General features: G+C 34.7%; 1 protein-coding gene across 1 annotated transcript in view; it reads right to left on the reverse strand.

The window, feature by feature from the left end:
- ADAMTS19 (ADAM metallopeptidase with thrombospondin type 1 motif 19) overlaps positions 1–25179 on the reverse strand; it is a gene marked incomplete at both ends in the record, with an annotated part of 216683 nt that overhangs the window by 116775 nt on the left and 74729 nt on the right. Inside the window, one exon of the mRNA XM_080672669.1 lies at positions 7249–7354. Coding sequence (XP_080528795.1) covers positions 7249–7354 — 106 coding nt within the window. The remainder of the gene's footprint in view (positions 1–7248; positions 7355–25179) is intronic.

The raw sequence follows: 25179 nt of genomic DNA on the forward strand, positions 1-25179 counted from the left end.
GGAGAGAGAGAAAGAGAAATATTTACATTGATGCAAGAGAAATATAGATCAGTTGCTTCCTGTACATGCCCTGACTGGGGATCAAACCTGCAACTTAGGTATGTACCCTGATAAGGAATTGAACTCGCTATCTTTTGGTGTATAGGATGATGCATCAGCCAGGGATCACCTGTTCTTAATTTCTTGCCATGAAAATATTCTGTATATTAGTATCTTTTCAATATCTTTGTCATCTGTGTTATGCCTCCTTTGCTCATTTCTAATATAGTTGAATTGTGAACTTTTTTAATCGATCTTATATTTGTCAATTTTATTTACATTTTGATAGATTTAATTTTAGTTTTGGTCTTCAATTTTATTGCATTTTTCTTTTATTGTTTCCTAGTCTTATTGATTTCTTCCTTTTGCCTTTTGTTGTTATTTTTCTAACTTCTTAATTTGAAAACTTAGGTCATTAATTAAAATGAATAATTAATTAATTTTAGTAAAAGCTTACCCAATATTAAAAGGGTTATTTTACTTTTGGTTGGAATTCACAAAGAGGACTAAAATATTTGTGGCCCTAAAGAAGAGAGGATATGATATGTATAATAGATACAATATATAGAGAACAAAAAAGAAAAATATTTATATTTATGTAACAAAACAATTTATAACACCCACAAAATATTTGTACAAAAGAACTACTTATTATGTGCAATGGATTGCATCCAGGATTTGTGTCTAAAAGTTCTTCACAAATATATGAGGACAGAAATATATGATTCAAGAACAGACCACCTTTCATGCTAAAATTAAAAGATTACTCTTTAGCAACTCAAATGTGACTTCCTACGCAACACTGGCTTAGAATTAATGTGTCATGTGATAGGGTTACTCAGAGTGTAGTCTCTGCCCTGGCTGCCGTTAGGTGAACTATTTTTTACGGAAATATACTATCTGTATTCTGGCATAGCTCCTTATCACATCACAACCATATTTTGAATAGCAAGGTCATTTACTGAGCAATTACTGAGAAAATAAAATTTAATGGCAAGAACTTCACTACATACACTATAGTAAATTCTATATGTTAAATGACTAGAAAGAAAGGAGAGAAGAAAATATAAAACAACTGGACAAAAATGTGTTCCCCTAATTTTATAATGAGGAAGCCCTTCTAATTGCAAAAAGCCATAAAGAAATAATGAAAGAAAATATGGGATTTGACTACTAAAAATATCTCTTGGTCAAAAACATTAAAAAACAAGATTAAATTAACTAAAAGGAAATCTTAACAATATATTTGATCAAAAATATGTCCTTAATATTAAACAAAAAATGCTGAAAAATTAATCTCTATTAGCTTCAGTTTCCTCATCTGTAAAAAGATAATAACAATACTTAGCTCAATATTTTCATGAGATTGGATTACATAAGGACACACAGTATTTAGCGCAATGCCTGCTTATAACAGAAGACATTATTTTTGCTAGATAGCCTTTAGCAACCTAACGAATACATTTTAAGACTTCAAAAATATTGTGCAAGTGTGCAGTAAAGAGTTAACTCCACGAGTTTGGGTGGTCCAAAACCTACACATTCCAGAGAAAGGTCTGGTCCTTGCTTGGCCCTGGGAAGTAACCTTTAAGCTTCTGGATATCCTGCCTCGTAGGAATATCTTTGTTTATGTGGTTAGTTTATACTAGCAATGTCATTTGAGGGAGTGGGGCGGGGGAGAGGACTTGAGCCAGCTTGACCTCTGAAGTGGATGAAGACTAAAGGTCTGCCTTGTGGGTGGTCAGTCAGGCCTACATGACCAAACTCCAGTAAAAACCCTAGATACCAGGCTCAGGTTGGCTTCTCCGGGTGGCAATCCTCTGTGCATGTTTTCACACATTGTGGTTGAGAGCGTTCAGCACTGTCTGCCAACTCTAATGGGCAAGGGCAAGTAAAAGCTTGTGCCGGGTGTCTCCTGCCCCCTGCCCCCTGCCCTTTCCCTTTGCTGATTTTTATCTATATCTTTTCACTATAATAAACCATAATTATGAGTTAAACAGATTTGCTGAGTTTTGTGAGTCCTTTAGTAAATCATGGAACCTCAGGGTGATCTTGAGAACATTCTCCTCCAACACCATAATCCAACCGCAATTAATATATTAATAACAAATTGTGGCTTAAAATCAAAGGAAAATTCCTTTCTCCAACAAATTGCTGCTCATAAAGATCATATAAAATATACAAAATGTAGTGTGTATATGTATGCACTCAACAAACACTGTCAAATTCATGAATATTTTAACTTATAAAAAACATTTTAGTCTTTATCACAGTGAATTAATGAAGATCCCATTCATATCTCATAAGTATAAAAACACTCAATACCAAATAAAATATTCCATTCTTGAAATTTTGGGTTCCAAGAAAAATAATCACCCCCCAAACCTATTGTTTAAAAAGAAAAATAATTTTGAAAGGGAAACATAAAACATTGGTAAAAATCATTTATTTCTGCCCTAGCCAGTTTGGTTCAGTGCATAGAGCATTGGTCTATGGACTGAAATGTCTCCAGTTCCATTCCAGTCAAGGGCATGCACCTCAATCCCCTGCCCAGGTCAGGGTACTTGCGGGAGGCAACCAATCGATGTGTCTTTCTCACATCAAAGTTTCTCTCTCTGTCTCTCCCTCCCCGTTTCACTCTCTCTAAAAAATCAACGGAAAATATTCTCAAGTGAGGATAAACAACAACAAAAATTATTTATTTCTCCTCTCTTGCTATGATTCTAACTTATATTTTTAACATAAATTCATATATTTTAAGTTGATAAATTCCAAAGGGAAAAATTTGATACATTTTTGCTGACATTATTTAAGATTCCTTTGAAATAGTAAAAGAAGGATTTTTTGTTCTCTTTGATAACCCAAATTCTCACCCCTTGGTGGCCCATATTGATTTTTCCCATAATGATTTTCCCAGCTATATATGGTGTTGTTCTGGGAATTTCTAGAAATCAAATTCAAGGCAACAAACATAAGTATGTTCATCCCAAATCAATTTAGAAACATTTCATGTGTGATTATAAAGGTAACTTGAATTGACAAGTTTAAATGGAATCATTCTGCCATTTTAAAATTATGAATGCAAAATTATATGATCCATTTTTCTGATCCATATAGGGAACTATAGGGGAAGAAGTAATAACAAAACAAAAACGGAAAGAAATCCTAAAAGAAAGAAACCAACAATTTATCAGTTTTACTTAAGAAGTTAATTCTTAATTACACCTCTAATTAAAAGAGCTCTACATTTTTTTCCATTTTCCGATTAATACCATAAGTATTTAGTTATCTTTTTTCTCTTCAAAAATAGATGGTAGATGATAGATAGATAGATAGATAGATAGATAGATAGATAGATATAGATAGAATTGTTTTTTCAATATTCAATACTGGCATCTTTCTAAATCAAAAGAGCTCGCCCAGCCAGCATGGCTCACACTTTTGAACCAGGAAACCAGAAGATGGTGGTTCGAGTCCTGGTCAGGGCACATACACGGGTTACAGGCTCAATCCCCAGAAGGGGGTGTACAGCAGGAGGCAGCCAATCAATGATTCTCTCCAATCATTGATATTTCTATCTCCTGTTCTCTTCCTCTCTGAAATCAATAAAAATATATTTTGAAAAATAAAACAAAAGAGCTCAATTGATGTGTTTGTGTGGGTGTATACACAGGATTCATAGATATAATGATCTAACATCTATGGAAACTTTTCCTATTTGAGAGGATATATATATATTAACATTCCCCTTTCTTTTTTCCCATTTTTTAAACACTTTTTAAATTAAATTTATTGGGATGACATCTATAATAATAAAAGCATAATATGCTAATTAGACCGGATGACCTTCCAGACGAAGCCGGGGCTGAGAGGGAAGCCTGGGTCCCGGGTGCCAGAGGGAAGCCAATGCCAGCAGCCGAGGGAAGGAAGGCCTACTCTTGCATGAGTCCTGGTCAGGGCATTTCATGCAACGGGCCTCTAGTTGGTTAATAAGATTATATAGGTTTCAAATGTACATTTCTATGATACACGACCTGTATATTGCATTGTGTGCTGACCACCCAACGTCAAATCTTCTTCCATCACCATATATTTGACCCCCTTTGCCCTTTACCCTCCCTGGTGGTCTAGTGGCTAGAATTCGGTGCTTTCACCTACATTTTTCTTTCATTGTGCATTATGTCTTACACTGAATTTATATAGATGAACTCCCTCCTGTTTATTTTTTATAAAGATACCATTATTCTCACTGCTATTGTCTCCTAATATCTAGCATCAAGAAAGCACTAGTCTCGCCCAGCCAGTGTGGCTCAGTGGTTGAGTATCGACCCATGAAATAAGATGTCACGGGTGTGATTCCCGGTCAAAGCACATGCCTGGGTTGCTGGCTCGATCCCCTGTGGGGAGCATGCAGGAGGCAGCCGATCGATTTTTCTCTCTCATTGATGTTTCTATCTCTCTATCCATCTCCCTTCCTCACTTTCTAAAAATCAATAAAAACATATTTTAAAAAAGCACTAGTCTCTACTTTCAAGACAAATACCTGCTTACTAGTAAGGAGAACTTTTTTTTTAGCAATGAAGTAGCTCAACATATATCACATGTCCTGATCTTAATCCATCAAGCATTACACATACCTTTGGCACGTCTCTATTGATTTTGGGTACAGTTCTATAAAAGTCAAGTAAAATAATATTTTACTACCATTTTAGCCATTCCAACCTGAGTTCCTGGTCCTAAAGCAATGGTTCTACTACATAAAGTTGAAGTGGCCTTTCCTTAAATCATATCATTTAGTTTTGTGTTTAAGGAGCTGTAGGTTTTTGATCAAGCATTACATGTTAATAAAGTAACATGTATTATGGCTGGTTCCTTTAATACATTTAAGAATACAACAGCAAGTGAATAAAATAATTTTATATATCTGTTTTTAAAAAGTAAAATAACTTTTTAAAGTAAACGTACTATTCAGGGTACTTGACAAAAATCATTTAACAACTGTGGTATAAAAATGTATTCAGATTGCTTGTATATCAAGCTGTTAATGCATGGCTTAATAGTGAAAATTATATTATTCAGAAATGTGCCTTTAATTTATAAGAATTATATTTATGATTAATTTGCATTTATTGTCTTAAAATTTTTTAATGATAACTTTTTTCTTGCCTTTAAACATTATTCTCAATATTTACATTCTAATGATGCACATGGTTTTTCTTGGTATGATTAAACTAAAATATCTTTAAATTATAAAAACTGTTTTGGAATTAAAATTACAAATCTTATCATATGTGGGATGCCATGCTGAATGAGGTTATTGCATTGCATATTATCCCTAAAGAATGATGACTTTAAAGTCTATCTCCTTTTTGTTTCTTTTCTGAATAACAAACTTGTATTCTATAGCACTCAACTGAACACTCAAAGTATATCCGCACATTTAAATAGTAACATCAAAAATTGACCACTGTTGATAATGTCTTAGACTAGGTTATAAGCACACACGTAGATTCAATTTTTAAAAATTCACTGAGCTGTATAATTATGTCTTTATTATTTTCCTATATTTCATTTACCTGATTAAAAAGGTGTTTTGTTTTTTTAAATCAAACACTGTTATATCCTATATAAGTTGTCTTCTAAGCTTTCTTATATCAATCAAACATAACTTTACTCAATTGTCTACAGAGTCCAGGCACTCAATGAAAATGAAGTGAGCTGATATAGGAAGAGTGCTGTAGCCTGCGATGAGCTAGAAAGATGGGCCCAGTCTGCAGGGTACAGACGCTACTCAGCGCCAAGGAATGGTTGCCATATGGGACTGTGGGTCTAGTGTTGCCAAGTCTGGAAATTTGAATTTTTTATGTCAAATTTATATTTTTTAATGCTGGCAACTGATTCACTTTTATAAACACCATCAGCCAAGCTAAATATGTCTTTGACCAAATAAGGCGCCATAATGATCACCTACCTCCCTGAGAAGGACCTCACTAAATCTGAGTCCAATTAAAATACTTTCATTTGTACTGCTGATGCTGTGACTGTGTAGGAAAGCCAACAGTCAACATTCAGTCTGATTTTCTAACTCACACTATGTATAGTATAATATACTGCCTGTAAATATGTGCATAGACCTCATGACACAGATATTATCCCCATTTTACTGATGAGTGATTTAGGGCCCAAAAGTAACAAACAGGTAACAAAGAAATTCACAATAGTATGGCCTGCGTTAGATGACTTGAGTTCAAATCCTTCCTCCAACACTTACTGTTTTTATAACTTTGAAAAGGTAAATTAACTTCCCTAGAGCACATAGAAATGTGCCTGGCACATAGTAAGTGCTATGTAAGTGCTATATAAATAATTGTTATTAATAATTATTTATTGCTATTATTAATATTATCTGTAAAATGAGATGCTTTCTTTTTATTAGTTTTAAATGAACTAATTGATGTCAAGTGCTTAGATTGTGCCTGGAACATAGTTAATGTTGTTACATGTTAATTATGTGTCTGGTTTAATTCTCTTTCAAATCCATTATCCCTAAACCATGAAGATTAATTCCTTTACTCTGTGTTGGGCAAAATAAACATTGGTACCATTATAGACTAAAAGTATTTAAACTTGTTCAAAGTGTTTTCCTTAGATTTTTAAATAATACACAGCTTTGTAGTGCCATGATTATTGCAATGCTTATTTCATTTGAAAATGTGTAATGAAATCAATCATATGCCATGTAATGACTGTCCAGATGAGGATTTTAATAATGTAATAAAATGTTATCCAACCTATCAGGAATGGTTACAATATTCAGAAGACACTTTTTAAATTTAGAAGGTCTTCTCCACCTTTTCTTGTTTCCCTAATTTTTTAAAAGCTTGAGCCCAAAGGAAAAAAATATAAATGCTCCCTGGCCAGGTGGCTCAGTTGATTGGAGCATTGTCCTGCACACCAAAAAATTGCTGGTTCAATTTCTCATCAGGGCACATAACCAGGTTGTGGGTTAGATGCCCAGTTGGCGCATACAGGAAGCAACCGATCGGTGTATCACTCTCACATCAATGTTTCTCTCTTTCCTTCCTCTCTCTCTAAACTCAATAAAAACATATCCTCAGGTGAGCATTAAAAAACAAAGAAAAATGTATGCAAGTAACTCAATAACTCAAATTGTAAAGTTCTGCTAGCATAGCCAGAATTTTTACTTACTTATGACCCATTTCATGAGCAATTGTAAATGCAAGATTCAGACCATTGTCTTCAGCAATAATACATTTCCTCTTTTCACTACACATTCCACTCAAATAAGCTATACCTAGAAAACACAAACATTAAAGATCATATGTCAGAATTAAGATGCAAATACTTATGCTAGGTACTAATAGAAGAAACAAAAAGTGAAGAAACAAAAAATATGTCAATGTTAAAATATATCTAGCCTTTATAAGTGGAATTTTAGGGGAAAATGCACATGTATAAGTCACTCATAAACTGTTAGTATTCTTTTGAATTTCACATTTTAGATGAAATTATTTAATCAATTATCCAATTCTCAAAAGGCATACTATAAAAATACATTTATAATGACCACTTTTCATTGTAATTTAAGATAAATGAACAGTAGCAACTTAGAAATGTAAACAAAAAAGCAATGATTATGCTAAATATTTTTCAGTTCTTGTGAAGAACCTAGTATCAAAGAAATATCATAAAATAAAATAAACTACATATAGGATATTCTTGTACATACGTTTATATTTTGAGTTAATAAATTCTGAAATGTAATGTTGTGGAATACTATTTTAATTAATATGACGAAAACTATCTGTGGCCCCTGGGCGGTTTGGCTCAGCGGATAGAGCGTCAGCCTGAGGACTGAAGGGTCCTGGGCTCCATTCAGGCCAAGGGCACATACCCGAGTTGTGGGCTCGATCACCAGCAGGGGGCATGCAGGAGGCAGCATATCAATGATTCTATCTCATCATTGATGTTTCTATCTCTCTCTCCCTTCCTCTCTGAAATCAATAAAAATATATTTTTTAAAAAACTATCTGTGATATTTGGAAAATTTATGTTTCCTCGAAAATTTCTTGGCTAATAAGATGATCCAACTGAAGAGTATATAATAGTGAAATATTATTTAAGATAAAACCTCTGGCAAGGTATTTGATCTTTTGGTTTAAATTATCAGTAAAGATGACAATATCTGAAATCATTTATAATTCTTTAGTCAAAGATTTATGTGCTATTTTACCAACTCAGATATATCACTGAATAAATATCATTTAACACAAGGGACTGAAATATTCTAAATGTAAATTTTACTGCATTTTCACAAAACTATTTAACAAAAATTATTAAAATAATATCTAGCATTATTGAATTCATTGTATATTCTTTAATTCTCATATCCTTATAAAACACATTTAATCTTATTATAAAATTATAAAGGCCTGAACAGGCAAAATGATTTCCCAAATATCACATGACTACTAAATATGATAGAATGGGTGTTTGAACTCAACTTTGAACTGATCTATCAGCCAACATGTATTTTGCTTCTAGTAAAAGATGGTTAGCTGGCTGCTTGTGAGTTTTCTCCTTGCAGAAACTTAAAATATAATAGTAAGAAATGATTAAATTAAAATAGAAGAATAAAACAACTTCCCATATCTGGGAAAAAGTAGAAAACTCATGGAAGTATATGAATAGATTTAGTGAAGCCACAGCCAAATGGCATGAGAGAAGGAGTTCATGAGGGAGATAGAATTCCACAGAGGCTCAAGATCTGAGGCACACAAGGTTTGAGGAGAGGCATTGCTGGAGGGTTGAAAATGGAGATTAAATAAAAATATATTTAAAATCCTCTACTACTCTTTCAAAACCTTCATATAGAATGTGAAGGCCTGGTATTCACTAGCCTATCAGGGAAATGAGATATAATCTTTAAATGATATATAGTATAAACATATTATTTAAAAAATATAACTACAGAAACAACTGAGATTAAATATATAGATGTGTTTTTTCTCTAAATATTTATAAGTAAAAATAGATTATATAGAAATTTTAAATCTACAAATAGATTAAATGACTTATTTATGAATGTATAGGTGGATGGATGGATAATGGATAAATGGAAAGATGATAAGCCCTACTAGTTCATTTTACTTATTAAGGCAATTGAAAGTACTCCAGGGTTAAATCAAGATAAAGTAAAAAGGAAAGATGGTGGTAGTGATAAGTGGGAAGGGGTTGGGAAAGTGAGAAGAGAAGGAAGAGAAAAATAAAGTCTTTATCTAGTTCCATTAAACAACAAATTAAATAAAGCCTTTAAAAATTCTTAAACATAATGTGAATTTTAAGAGAGTTGTCCTGTACTTATTAATACAACAAACAATGGAAAATAAAGATTTGGAGTTAATTGAACTTGTGTCATAGTGAAGAAAAGAAGAAAGAAAGGAGGGAGAGAGAGAAGGAAGGTAAAAGGAAAGTATCTCCTTATCAATAGAGTATTAAAATTCTCATGAGCTTTAAAAAAATTTTTAAAGATGTAGTTTGAGATTAAAAATCCTACAAAGGTACTAAATTAAGCTAAACTGTAATTAGCATGCCAATAATCACAATTTGGTACAAAATTTCCCTTAGGATGCTTATATATTTCACTACTTTTTTCACAACTTAATATCATCACCATATCCTATATAATAAAAGAATAATATGCTAAGTGTCCGACTGTTCATTCAACTGTTCAACCAGTCACTATGACACGCACTGAGCACCAGGGGGCAGATGCTCCAACTGGTAGGTTAGCTTGCTGCTGAGGTCCTGCTGATCGGGACTGGGCGAGACAGGTCGGACACGCCCTGGAGCCCTCCCGTGGTCCTTCCCTGGCCTCGATTGTGCACTGGTGGAGTCCCTCAGCCTGGCCCGCACCCTCTCACAATCCAGGACCCCTTGTGGGATGTCAGAGAGCCGGTTTCAGCCCAATCCCCACAGGCCAGGCCAAGGGACCCCAATGGTACATGAATCCATGCACTGGGCCTCTAGTGCATTATATAAGTACACACACACACACACACACACACGATATTTTTCTGTAATTTTCCTACATTGGCTAGGATTTCCAACATACTGGTAAAATATATGTATGATATTGAGCTCCTTGTTTTTGCTGCTGACTTTAATAGAAATAATTACAGTTTCACAATAGAATATAATTGCTGTAGGATTTTCATAGATATAGCTTGTTAAGAACATTACTTTATGATATTCTTATATGTCTCAGTGAAAAACAGGGGACAGTATCTGATGCATGGGTCAAAAGTGGATGGGAGTTGAATAGTATTTTTTGGAAAAGAAACAAAAGCTTAGAATAACAACTGAGAGAAATGGGAAAGACAGTTGATTAAATACTAGTGGAAAACTTAATGTAAATTGATCAGAAAATAGATGATTCAGCTGGTAGTGAAGGGCATGAGCCTAGAGCAGCCGTGGGCAAACTACAGCCCGCGGGCCGGATCCGGCTGTTCTATCCGGTTCTCTTGCTCTCCCCTCCGCTCCTTTACTTTGAATTTATATTAGTTCACACAAACACTCCATCCATGCTTTTGTTCCGGCCCTCCGGTCCAGTTTAAGAACCCATTGTGGCCCTCGAGTCAAAAAGTTTGCCCACCCCTGGCCTAGAGTAACACTAATATATCCAGTTGTGAATATCCAACCTATTGGCTGAAACAGAGAAGAGTAATATTTGGATTAAATTTGGGATGAGGTTTTGTAGACCAGTTATAAAGGAAGAATCAAAGGATATAAGAGTTGGCAGTAAAACTGAAAGGGAAAGAAGGAATAGAACTTGCATGACCTATGCTAGATAAGTTAAGAAGTAAGGTCAAATGGAGCCTGATGATTTGGAGAATAGAATCCAGTTGTCAGGAGAATAAATACATCAATGAAAAAGAACATTGAGAAAGAACAGACACTTTCCAAAAAAGTATTGGAGATTGTGATAAGAGGGTGGGATTTAGAGGTTGAGGATTTCGGAGGTGAAGTTTCATGACATAGTTAGGTGTTGCCACGAGAGTAAAGAAGGGTAGTAGAGATCATCAATATTGGGGTCAAAGAATTATTAAGTAATGTTGGGTGGACTGATTATATGAACATGATCACAATGAACTCAGGAAGGTGGAAAAGGTGGCCAGCATCCATAGGATATGGGCAAGAATCAGTGAGATTAATCTCAGTGACAGTGAGGGATAAGATTAGAAAACTCAACAGCTGCTGCTTCACATGAAGAGCTTTCATCTGTGGACAGGAGAAATTTTATAGGAGTAGGAAGCAAGAAGAATGAAAGAAGAATGCAACAGATATACAACTTTGGTATCTGCCTGGCATTAGCCTGTGGTAAAGGAGAAGAGAAAGAATGAACAGTGACCTCTCTGGGGGCCCTAGATTCCTCAACAGGTTTGTGTGGCCATTGAAAATATTATGCTGATAAAGGTTATAATTTATAATATGTAAGATATATATTTATACTATAAAATATGAATTTATATAAAATATAATTCAAAAGTGATGAGTACATATTAACATAGGAGTATGATTACAACTAAGTATTAAAAACTATACCATCACATTTTAATAGAACAAAAAGATTACAAAAATATGCTAACTAGCTAATAGAAATTATATTAGGTGGAGAGATTATATGTAGTTTTCCTCCTTTACCCATTTTTCACATTTATGTAAATATTTATAAATAGTTTATTAATGACAAAATTAAAGACATAAATGTGATAATATGTCGATGAAATTTGAATACTAATAAAATCTCTTAGAGACCAGGGTGTAATTTAACAATCAAAAATGACCCTCTACCATTATTCTCCTTTTATGTGACTATTAAGTCTGAATCTTTAAGACTCTAATAAATTTTAATTTCATTGTTCTTACATTTGGCATACCAAGACTTTCTTTGACTTCAAAATCATGGAGAATGAGTGAAACCATGACTAATTTAAATGACTTGCATTATTCTGTTTAAAAGCTCATGCCTTTCAGTCCCTTTCCAAAACCCACATGTTTCCTATTATGATAAAGGGTAGAGGTTAGAAGAAGAAAGGATTCAATATAGCTGTTATTTAAAGATAGATGTAATACAGACCCTTTTTAATGCACTCTTTTAATATAAAAAAAACTGGAAATATACAGGAAATCAAAATAGCCTTGAATTTCTCACCTAAAAATTAATCAAGTCATGCAGGAGTCTACAGTATCTCTCATTTGAAAACTAGTGCACTGTCCTAGGACATGCTATGATATGCCTGATCAAGATGACCAAACCCTTAAAACCATGCAGGATGCATGTGACCATAATGGACTGATTGGGAAATCAGAGTTATTATGTGATTAGATGGATATATCCTAACAAAAGTCAGTCAGTCATCCAGGTCCAGAACTGTTGCTTTTAACCACTAGCTAGACTACCTGAGTTCAAAATCCTTGCTCTCCTAGCACAGTTTTAGGTAAGTTATTTATCCTATGACTGCACAGTATGAGTTATTTACCTCTGAGTTCTATTACTTGAGGCCTAATGGAACCAGTAATGTAATATGGACAGGTGCCGAAGGTACAAGATTAATACATGCTAACCATGTCTTCAGAAGCATGAGCCAGAACAATACTCATTCTAAAATGTGAAAATGTGATCAAGACATACAGATGTACATAGAATATTATGGGAGAATAAAAAGAGACATCTGATATAGAAAAATCAAAGTGCTTTTAGAAAAGAGAACAGGCCCAGACAGTGTGGCTCAATGGTTGAGCATTGACCTAAGAATCAGGAGGTCAAGGTTCGATTCTCAGTCAGGGCACATGCATGGGTTGCCGGCTCGATCCCCAGTGTGAGGCGTGTAGGAGGCAGCCAATCAATTATTCTGTCTCATCATTGATGTTTCTATCTTTCTCTCCCTCTCCTTTCCTCTCTGAAATCAATAAAAATATATTTAAAAAAAGAAAGAAAACAGCTAGTTGTTATCACAGAATGGGCAGAGAATAGCCAGGGAAAGGCAGTGGAAACTGGGAGTGGGGGTGATTCCTGAACAAAAGACTGAACAGGAAAAGGGGTGAGGAGATGCTTTTGAGAGTTGATGTCACCCAGAGAGGAGTAGCTTAGGTTCTTTAAAGGTGCAAGCCATGTAATGCATCTCTGCATCAACACTGTATTTAGCACATTCTCAATAAAGAGTGTTAAAGGAATTACATAGATTAAATCTTCTGAAACAAAGATTAATATAAGATGTGATTCAATGCAGGACCTTAAAAAGGTACTTTTGAAGAATCAAAATTTATTTCATCTACAAATTTAAAAAAATATATAGAATTATTAATGATGGTGCCCAGACAATATGAAAACCATTTATATGATTACATTCAATTTGGATTTTAAACACATTTTAAAATAACTTGCCTTACTAGTTTGTTAATTATCTGTCTCTGTTCCATTAAAATACAAGATGATGATCTAGTAATATAAAAGTACAATTATACAAGTTATGAGTTTACTATCATATAGCTATATATTTTAAAAACAGGCTTCCAGTTTCTTTTTAATGTTTGACAAATCTATTACATTCTTAACAGTACAGTTTCTATGAACATTAAGAAAAAAGTGACCTCGAACAAAAAGAAACATTAGTTTAATAAACAGTACAGTGAATTTCTGTAGTCAAAAATGCAGAATATTTTATACACATTAAAATGTTATTTATGTGTTCCTGCATCATGGTAGAATGAGCATCCTTTTGTGTAATATATAAAATGTTTAATGCATAGTAAGATTGAAGAAAAAGAATTCCCAAGTATAAGAATAAAGCTTAAAAACTCAAAATATGGAGTATTCAGATCATGAGTGACTGATGTCACAACCTGGGTATCAGATAAGATACCTGTCTTGTTAAATAACGGTGTGTTTCAAAATATCTGCAGGGACGGGTATTAGTGAGTAAGGAAATGAGATCCCTACACAAATACTAAGCCATGACTATAATGTACAACTTGATCATACACTGGGGAAATCCTTGTTAGTTCAGTAAAAAACAAATGAAATATCACTATTATGACATACTTTATCATCCCAGCAAACAGAATATTCACCCTGAAGATGAGTTCATAGATAAAAATTACAAACCAAGTGAAGAAAGTGGTCCACAGTGAGAGGAAAGCCACTGACATAAACACTAGAGAAAAATTATAATGAAATAAAGACATTTTAACATAAAAATAGGGAACTTCAAATCCACATTCACTGGGTCACCACAATCCAAGTGCATCTTTTTGCAAATTGGAGAAAGAAACCCTTCTTCATGATATCAAAATACTGAGATAAAGAAATTTCTTCAAGCAGAAGGAAAAATCCCAGACTAAAACATGGAGATGAAGAAGGAGATAAAGAACACTAAACAGGGTAAGTAAATGTGTAACTATAAACAAATATTAAATATATGAAACACTAATTTTAATGTCTTAAAATTTAAAATATAGTCAACTAAAATACATGTGACCATTTATTGTGAGGGATAGAGTTCAAGTGTTCACAAGTTCTAGTAATACCAGGAGAGTTGTGAAGGATACAAGTCATAACATCCTATATAATAAGAGGCTAATATGCAAATAGACTGAACGGTGGAACAACCGATAGCTATGACGTGTGCTGACCACCAGGGGGCATGCACAGAACATGGCAGGCGTCAGCCATGGCAAGATGGTGGAGCAGGTGAGCAAGGATGCCAGACCAAGGCGGGGCACCAGTCACTGTCATCAGGGCGAGCCTCTGGTGGTTACTGAAAAATTTTTGCTTCCACATGCCATGGTCCCTCCCAGCACTCACACCTGCTGCCGGCACCAGCCCCACTTTCACCCGCTGCTGGCGCCAGAGCCGCCGCTCACACCCACTGCCTGTGCTGGCCCCACTCGCACCCGCAGCTGGTGCTGGAGCCGCTGCTCACACCAGTCCCAATCGCTCGGCACCATCAGCGGTTACGAGCAGCGGCTGCCAGCCCTGAACACCCCTGAGGGCTTCTCCACCTCCCCCCGTTCCTGAGGGACAATTGGGGCAGCAGCCACCACTCACACCTGCTGCTGGCGCTGGCCCCAATTGTTCCGTGCCGTCAGCAGGTGCGAGCAGGGCCAGCGCCGTCAGCACGTGGGCATCGGGAGCAGGGCTGCTGGCAGACAGGGGACTGGGGGCCACGGCAGGAGGGGCCAGGTGGAGGTGCGGAGGATGGGCCGAGACCCACCCCAGTGCCTGCCACAGCCTCGTGACCCACAGTTCCTTTCAAGGTGCACGAATTCGTGCACTGGGCCCCTAGTGTAATATAATTGCAAAAGAACAGTAACATAACGCATAACCAACAACCATATAGAAAGAAAGTGGCATACAAATATTGGATTTATCTATTTAAAAATGCAAGAAAGGAGAAAAACATGAAATAACGTCAAATAAGAAACAGATAGCATTTCATACCAAAACTTGCATTAAATAAAAAAGACTGCTAAATCAAAACTAGTATTATAGAACTGGATAAAAAAAACACATAAACCCCAACTCTATTCTGCTTAGAAGAAACAACACTTTAAGTATAAGGACAGAGAAATAATAGGAAAAAGAATAGAAAAAGGTATAATATTCAAATATTAACCAAAACAGAGCAAGGGTGACAATATATTGCAAATACACAACTAGACAAATTGAATTTAAGCCATAGCATAAAGAGAGATAAAAAGGAATATTTTTGTGATAAAGGGGTCACTCCAACAAGATATCACAATTCTAAATCTGTATTTGCACAATAACTAGGCCTAAAAATATATAAAGCGAAAATAAATAGAATTAAGAAGAAAAATAGACAAATCCAGAATTTAACCTAAAAACTTTAACATGTCTTTTTTATTTTATTTTTAAAATATATTCCATTGATTTTTTACAGAGAGGAAGGGAGAGGTAGAGAGAGTTAGAAACATCGATGAGAGAGAAACATCAATCAGCCGCCTCCTGCACACCTCCCACTGAGGACGTGCCCACAACCAAGGCACATGCCCTTAACCGGAATCGAACCTGGGACCCTTCAGTCTGCAGGCCAATGCTCTATCCACTGAGCCAAACCGGCCAGGGCTAACATGTCTCTTTTAATAGCTGATAGAATAACCATAAAAATTTCACTAAGGACCTAAAGATCTGAACAAAAAAGTAGCAAGTATGCCTTAACTGACATACTAGAATATTTCACCCAACAACAAAATTCATGCTTTTATTAAGATAAAATTAATGTATAACATTATATACATTTCAGGTGTACATTATAATTTGACATGTGTATACACTACAACATGATCACCACCAAAATTCTACTTACTATCCATCACCATACAATTGATCCCTTCACCCATTTTGCTCTTCTCCCTACCACCTTATGTTCTGGTAACCACCAATCTGTTCTCTGTATCTATGAATTTGTCATTCATTTGCTTGTTTGTTTGTTTTTCTGGATTCCACATATGAGTGAAATCACTGTCTTTCTCTGTCTGACTTATTTCGCTTACCATAAGAGACTCTCAGGGTCTATCCAATCTGTCACAAATGGCAAGATACCATTCTTTTTTATGGCTGAGTTGTATTCCTGTGCGTGTATGTGATGTCTTCTTTATCCATTCATCTATCTATGGACACTTAGGGTGCTTCAATGACTACTATAAATAATGCTATAATGAATATGACTGTACATATATCTTTCTGAACTAGTGTTCTTGTGTTCTTTCGATAAATTCCCAAGAGAGGAATGGCTGGATCATATTGTAATTCTAGTCATAAACTTTTGAGAAATCTCCATACTATTTTTTTAAGTGTACTGTTTAATACATTTATAAAAATTGGCCATATACTAAGAAGTGAAAAAAAATAAATTTCAAAAGTGTAAATCATCCACAGGCCACAAAGGAAGTAATTAAGAAATCAAGAACTAAAGAGTTAAGTGGAGAAACCCAAACTGCCTAGACTTGGGATGATATACTTCCACAAGTAAAAGAAGGAATTACAATGGAAATTAGAAAGTACTTAAACATAATCATAATAAAAACAGAACACATCAAACGTGTGGGCTGAAACAACAGTACTTACGAAAATTCATAACATATATTAGAAAATACAAAAAAGACTGAGAATCAATGATTAAACTTTTTTCCAGGAGCTAGGAAAAGAAGAGAGAATCAAAGCTTAAGAAAATAGAAGAAAGGAATAATAAAGAGAAAAATATGAATAAAATAAATGTAAAAGGAAATTGGCAAAAGTTCATTGTTCCCTAGTAAACTGATCAAGAATAAGAGAGACAAACACAAAGTACCAGCTGACTGGATGGTTTTAGAAATTAAACTCTCAAGTCCTTGGAGAGTTCAAGTTAAGCCAGACTCCAATGTACATTATTGTGGTTTTGATATATCACTAATACACTAATACTACATACCATTTGAAATTCTTAATTTAGATTTCAGTGTAACTTTGAAAAATATAATTATTGTGGCACATTGAAAAAGCCATATGTGGTGGATTCTCATCTAATTCTAGTAAATCAGCAATGAGAACTTTACTGCGCAGTCCACCCCAAACATGGCTGAACACTGGTATTCTCACTGCTATGTTCATGTAAAGAAAGGTAAACCAGAGTATTTAGGCTTTCTATATGACTGAGCTCACAAGTGGAAAAAAAAATGAATTAGGTTTAATGATTTCATGTGCCTCAAGGATTAAAAAACTGTCATGACTTTAAAAAAAATAGGTAAGATGAATCACAGTTAGAGGTTTTCATGAAGTAGGTTTTAGAATACAGCTGGAAAAATTTAAAAGTGTTCTGATAGCATATAAATCAGGGATTTGGCTAATGCATTATATAATGTTATAACGTAATCATATCCTGAAGGCATTAAGCAGGGACAATTAAAACTAAAAATGTCATGCTACTAAAAAGCTGTATAAATTGCTTTTTTAGTATACTAGTAAAAATATTGACAGCACACATTTATAACTACAAACCAACTCAATTTTCAATTTGACACAACATTCCTTTTTCACATGCCAATTTTTAATCACTGTTATTCTTAACTTCCTTTCTAACTCACTATTATCAGTGTTTATATTCAAGTAAAGACCTAGAGAAATAAATAAACTGTAGAAATCTAAAGATTATAATTATAATGCAGTTACAACTATGAATATCTGGATGTTCTCAAATGTCAACTATTAATATTCAAAATATTATATTTGACATAATGTATTAAATAAAATGTTTACTTAGGGACAAATGATTTCAACTCTAGATGCATTTTTAAGCTTCCAGTTTTTAGGTATGTATACAGAAGTAGTTCATAATAAATTGGTTAAAGATTCCTCCAAAATAATGTGACACTTTCTAAAATCCTGATTGGAATTCAATAACAATTTTTCATGACCTGCTTTCTATATTAAGTGTAAAAAAGGCAAAATGCAAAGAAAATTTTAAGAATCAATGCTCTTGTGTCAAATATTCTAGGGTTTGAGTCCCAGGCTCGATTTTTAGCTTTGTGACCAAGAAAAATTAGTTGTTTTCTCAGCCTCAGTTTTCCCAACAGTAAAACTGGAAATAATTTGTCCTTGGAATGCTAATTTAGATAACATATGCAAGTACATGTTGACATGTCTGAAACATGGTAGCCATATTAAATTTAACATTCTTATTTGTAAAATGAGGTAACAATCCCTTATAACAGAAAACTCTTGAAGGGTTAAAGGAGGTGACGTATTTAAAAGTCTTATTGTTCACTGACAACAATGTGTGTGTGGTGAACACAGAGCTAGACTTCCAGACGCTTATAATAACAACTCTAAACACTGTAAGGAAGACCTCAGGGAATTTTCTAATTTAAGAAGGTTTTTGTTTCCCAAGGATATGCTCTGCATGTTTTAATATTCATATGGTGTTTAATAGCACCTTTAAAACTTTTCTAATATAAAGAAAATTCTATAATTAAAATCAATATTTAACAATAAAAGATCTTAAGAAGAGAAATATCTTGAGAACAACCACTTTTCATAGTAATTCCTTAAGAATTATGTTTCCAAGTCCTGTCCCTGCAACTTGTCTTGCCAAAATAGAAATATAAAGTGTCTGATGTATATTCTGGCCAGTGCCTACCAAGATACAAACCAGCAGCCAAGAATTAAACCAGATAAGTTTGAGCTTGCTTTTATTGAAAACCATAGGAAAGATGTTATTTTCTAATCAGGAATTCATTTCTATTCGGAAATACAAAGATTGGAATCTGGGATGCTCAGTCACTGTGTTCTGTGCTGAGGACACAGAGCATTGAACATGATCGTTGACCACCAAGAGATTAGAAAGGGAGGGAGTGAAGGAAGGCAAGTTATAAGAAAAGTACACTGAAGTCCGCCAAGTTCATGCATGGTAGAGTGGCAATGTAGGAAGTCCAAAAGTGAAGTTTAATCAAGGTTCTAAAGAACGGGTAGAATATAAACAAGGATAAAGGGGACAACAAAGAAATAGCCTTCCATTTGGAAATTCTAAAACAATAGAGTGAACAGCCTTGCCTGGTTCCAGTCTGAATGGGAAAACATTCATTCTTTCACTGTTACATATAATGTTAATCTTTTTTTTCTTTTTTGTAGTCACTCTTTATCAGATTAAGGCCATTCCCTTATGCTTATGTTCCTGAGAGTTCTTATTGTGACTGGATGTTGAATTTTGTCACATGCTCTTTTTGCATCAGTTCACATAATCATGTCTCTCTTATTTAGACTTTAAATATGTTTGATTACACAGATTGATTTTTAAATATTGACATAAGCCCCATCCTATATTCTTATATCTTGGTTCAATTTGCTAATAATCTATGTTCATTAGGAACGTTTGACTGGAGTTTGTTTGTTTTTTCCCCCTTGTACTTCATGGATTAGTTTTAATATTAGGATAATGCTGCCCTCATAAAATTAGTCCGATTTAAAATTTTACCGACATTTTCAAAAAATCGGGTTTGCTTCCATTGATTTTCACAATTGTTTTTCTGTTTCCACTTCATTCCATTTCTTAAATTCATTATTCTCTTCCTTCTGTTTAATATGAGCATGTTTGTTTGTTTTGCTTTCACCTCCTTTTCAGTTTATTTGGGTAGAAACTTAGAGTATTGACCTCATACCTTTCCTTTTTTTAATAAAAACCTTTAGTCCTACAAATTTTCCTCTAAGCATTGCTTTATCTGCAGCCCATAATTTATATGCTGTCTTTTCTTTTTTAAGTTCAAATCATCTTCTAATATTCTTAAAATTTCCTCGTTGACCTAAAGATTATTTAGAAATATGTTATTTTCAAATATTTTGGAGAATATTTTCTTATCTTTCAGTAATTGACTTCTAGTCTAATTCCATCATGTTCAAGTACATAAATTGTATGATTTCAATTCTTTTAAATTTGTAAAAGTTTGTTTTATAAGCTGTAAAATGTTCTTTCTTGGAAATTTTTCCATGATGCTTAAAAAGCCTGCAGATTTTGTTATTTTAAATAGAGCAGTGTATAAATGTTAATAGCATAATTAATTTAAAATTTTTATTGATTTTTAGAGAGAGTGGACGGAAAGGGAGATAGAAACACTGATGTGAGAGCAAAACATTGATGTGAGAGCGAAACATTGATCGGATGCCTCTTGCATGCCCCCTACTGGGGATCAAGCCAACAACCCAGGCATGTGCCTGATCAGGAATCAAACCGGCAACCTTTCAGTGCATGGAATGATGCCCAACCAACTGAGCCACACCGGGCAGGGCTATTCAATTCTTATATGCTTGCACATTTTGTTGACCAGTTCTGTCAATTACTGAAAGAGGAGTGCTGACATTTTCCAAATATAATTGTGCATTTGTCCATTTTTTCTTTTAGTTCTGTCAGTTCTTGTTTCATGATTTTAAAACACTATTATTAGGTGCTGAAACATTTAAGATCATTATATCTTCTTAGTAAATTTACCTATTAATATGTAATTTCCCTCTTAGTACTTGGCAATTTTCTTTGCTCTGAAATCTAAATAGTGTGATATTAACATAGCCACTCAAGTCTTTTTAATTGTTATTAGTTTTTTTCATGGTGTGTATTTTTCATATCTTTACTCTTAACCTACCTATTATGTATGATGAAAGTGAGTTTCTTGCAGAATTTCATGTACCAGGCCTCTAGTGTATAACAATATGCATCCTTTAGTCTGAATGTGTTAGTTTCCTATTGCTACATAATTATTATAAATGTAGTGGCTGAAAGTAATACCCATTTATTATTGTACAGTTCTATAGGTCAGAAGTCTGGTTCAGCTTAAGTGGGTCCTCTGCTTAGGGTCTCACAAGGCTAAAATCAAGGTGTCAGCCAAGCTGAGGTGTGGGGAAGTACGAGCTTTCAAATTCATTGACGTTATTGGCACAATTCAGTTCCCTGCCTGTGCTTTACAGGGAAAATGTAGTTAGATCTCAATATGTTAAGATTTACTGAAGGACTGTAATTACATCTGCAAAATCCCTTCACAGCTTTACCTAGATTAGAGTTTGACTGAATAACCAGCAGAAAAATCTTAGGACTGTCATTGTAGAATTCTGCCAACCACACTGAACATATTCTCTTTACATTTCTGAGAACATCCACATTAAACGCTGAGCAAAACTTCATAACAACATATCTCACAAATACAATGACCTCTGAGTCTTTCAAATCTGACCCTAGTTTATATAAGATCATCCACACTTAAGACTGATACATGCTTCTAATAGGTTTGATAATCTCTTTTGCTAAAGTATATGTCCCAGTATCATCCTTGAATCCATCACAGAACTCAGCAAGAAACTCTGAATATGGTAAATGTCCAACAAATATACATATTTGAACTCCTTTGAAGACTTAATTACACTACTAATTCACTTAAAAAGTAAGATTAGCCTTAGCCGGCTTGGCTCAGTGGATAGAGCGTCAGCCTGTGGACTGAAGGGTCCCAGGTTCGATTCTGGCCAAGGGCACATGCCTGGGTTGTGGGCTCGATCCCCAGTGGGAGGGTGTGGAGGAGGCAGCCAATCAGTGATTCTCTCTCATCATTGATGTTTCTATCTCTCCTTCTCCCGTCCTCTCTGAAATAAATAAATATACTTTTTTCAAAAGTAAGATTATATAGAAAAAGTTAACTGTATTCTATGCCTAGACCAAAGGAATACAAATTTCAAAATATTGAATGTTAAACTAATATGATTTTTCAGTAGAAAAAATATAGTTCTAACGAAAGAATATTAAAGTAGAGAGATAATGTCAGCAATTTCCTTAAGCATTTTTACCCTGAAATTCTCTATGCTTTAGGTGCCACAATGCATGAAAAAAAAATGCTACAACTGCTGTTTAATGAAAAAATTAAGCTACTTTTAAAAATTGGCTTGACCTCTTCTTCTCACCCAATAAAATGATTACTTCTGCTGAAATGCGGTTTGGAGAACATACTGGGGTTCAGAAAGGGAAACGTCTGGAGATTCTCCCATGCACAATGTCAACATTAAAGTGTGATTTAAGTATGTTTTAGTGAATATGTTTCTTTTTGGCAGTTGCTTCCCAGGTGGTCTGTATGCCTGTTTGACAGTCTGCAAGTACATAACATCAGAATTAGAAGCACACGGAAGAATAAAACTATCACTCCAACCTGCTGAAAGGCGGGAGAAGAAACTTCATTAACAATATTGAAGCATCTAAGTCTTGGCAATAGAATGCAGAAAGGGGCAAAGCACCCCACAACTGGAAATCTGGTGGTAAAGGACACACAGCCTCTCTCATCGACAAGGATTAGAAAAATATTCAGAGCTGCAAACTCATATTGATCAACGTGTACCTTTGCCAGCTCTAAGTATTTGCCAACTTTTTATACTTCAAAGTCCTTACAAAATTTCATGAAACACACACACGACCAATGACTGTCACCACTGACTAGCGATCAATTCCCTGATGTGGCAAAATTTCTCAGAGTTCTGCAGAATCCTGGGCTTCCGTCGTATCTTCCCAGATCTCCTCAGGAGGTTCACAAGATCAAAAGTGTCAACACTTGCACTGATGCAAAAGCCAGGGCAGGTAAGATTGCCTACCACAAATCAGGACAGTGGCACCACACTTCACCATCAGTCACTTTATTTTTCACTGCCACTTATTCCCAGGGGAAGACATAGCAATTCCACTTTAAAATTACCAAAATGAAATGTATTAATTTTATCAAATCTGAACCCTTGAATACAACCATTTTTTAATATTTTGTGTAACAAAAAAGAAGTATGGAGAAAGCATTTCTGCTGCCGACTAAAAGATAATGTATCATGAGATTGAGTTATGCGCTAAACTAAATGTGTTTTTCATTGAATACCATTTGTACTTCAAAGAATGATGGACAAACATGGTAATTCAGGTTGGGCACGTGGCTGACATTTACCCAAAAATGAACAAAGAAAACCTGTTACTCCAAGGAAATCAACTGACAGTATTTTTTCCCTAATGATAAATTTTAAGCTTCCTAGTGAAATTAGAATATTGGAAAACTTTCATCTGCCACTGTGAGCTTGACAACCTCCCAATGCTTAAAGACTTTTCTGATTAGATCAATGATGATATTGACAAAGGAGATGTTTCTATATATACTGTATGGAGAAATGTGTCAACATTAAGAAAATCTGCCTAATTCAGTGAACCAATATTTCCTAATTGACCAATGAATGATGCTAAAAACCCATGCCTAAACACATCCACTTAAAATATAAAATATACCAACAGATATTAACTTAACAAAATATAAAAGTTTACTAATGTGATTTCACATTGCGTACCACACTCTCCTAACCATTAAGACACTACCGTGTGTTTTAGTTTACTTTCAAAAAGCACATCCATAATAACCTAAAAATACTCATCCATTTTCTAATTACATATCTTTGTGAGGCCACATTTTCCTAGTATATTTCAACCAAAATAACAAAAGACAACACAAGCACAAGCAGATATAAGGCCCTGTCTGTCCTCTATAAGCCAAATAGATATAAAGAGATTTGCAAAAATTTTAAACCAAGTCATGTCTTCTCACTATTTTTTAATTTGAATGACATAATTTTTTAATATATATTTTATTGATTTTTTACAGAGAGGAAGGGAGAGGAATGGAGAGCTAGAAACATCGATGAGAGAGAAACATCGATCAGCTGCCTCCTGCACACCTACTGGGATGTGCCCACAACCAAGGTACATGCCCTTGACCAGAATCGAACCTGGGACCTTTCAGTCCGCAGGCCGACGCTCTATCCACTGAGCCAAACCGGTTAGGGCTGAATGACATAATTTTTATTAAAAAAGCATGTTCTTTATGCTAACATTTGATGAGTTATTGTTCATTTGAAATAAATTATTTTTATAATTTCCCAGTTTTAATTTCTAGTATAGTGACAACTGATAAATATTATTTACATAAAATAATCTTAAGAATGTAAAGACCAGCCCTAGCTGGTTTGGCTCAGTGGATAGAGCATCAGCCTACGGACTAAAAGGTCCCAGGTTCGATTCAAGTCAAGGGCACATGCCTGGGTTGCAGGCTTGATCCCCAGTGTGGGGTGTGCAGGAGGCAGCCATTCAATGATTCTCTTTCATCATTGATGTTCCTATCTCTCTCTCCCTCTCCCTCCTTTCTGAAATCAATTTTTTTAAAAAAAGAATTAGAAAAAAAGAATATAAAGACCAAAAAGTTTGAGAATCACTGACTTTTAGCATATAGACAATTTAAGCAGAACAGCTTCTAAAATTATTTTTTGAAACTTGTGGGAGTCATCATAACTATAACATCAATTCTCCAAACTAGTGCCAGAGCACAGCTGAATGCTGAGAATGAGGACTGACTCACCAAGTGGAACTATAGAGTGCATTGAAATATATATAATAATGCTTTGAAAGTTTTTCCTAGAATACCAATTCTAGCAGCAAGGCAATCTGTTTGCAACCCTATACACACAAATGCTGGAATAAAGATAACAAAATCCTCTAAAATGCAAGGCTGAGT

Source organism: Plecotus auritus, assembly GCF_963455305.1.
Source record: "Plecotus auritus genome assembly, chromosome: 6".
Taxonomy (NCBI): Eukaryota; Metazoa; Chordata; class Mammalia; order Chiroptera; family Vespertilionidae; genus Plecotus; species Plecotus auritus.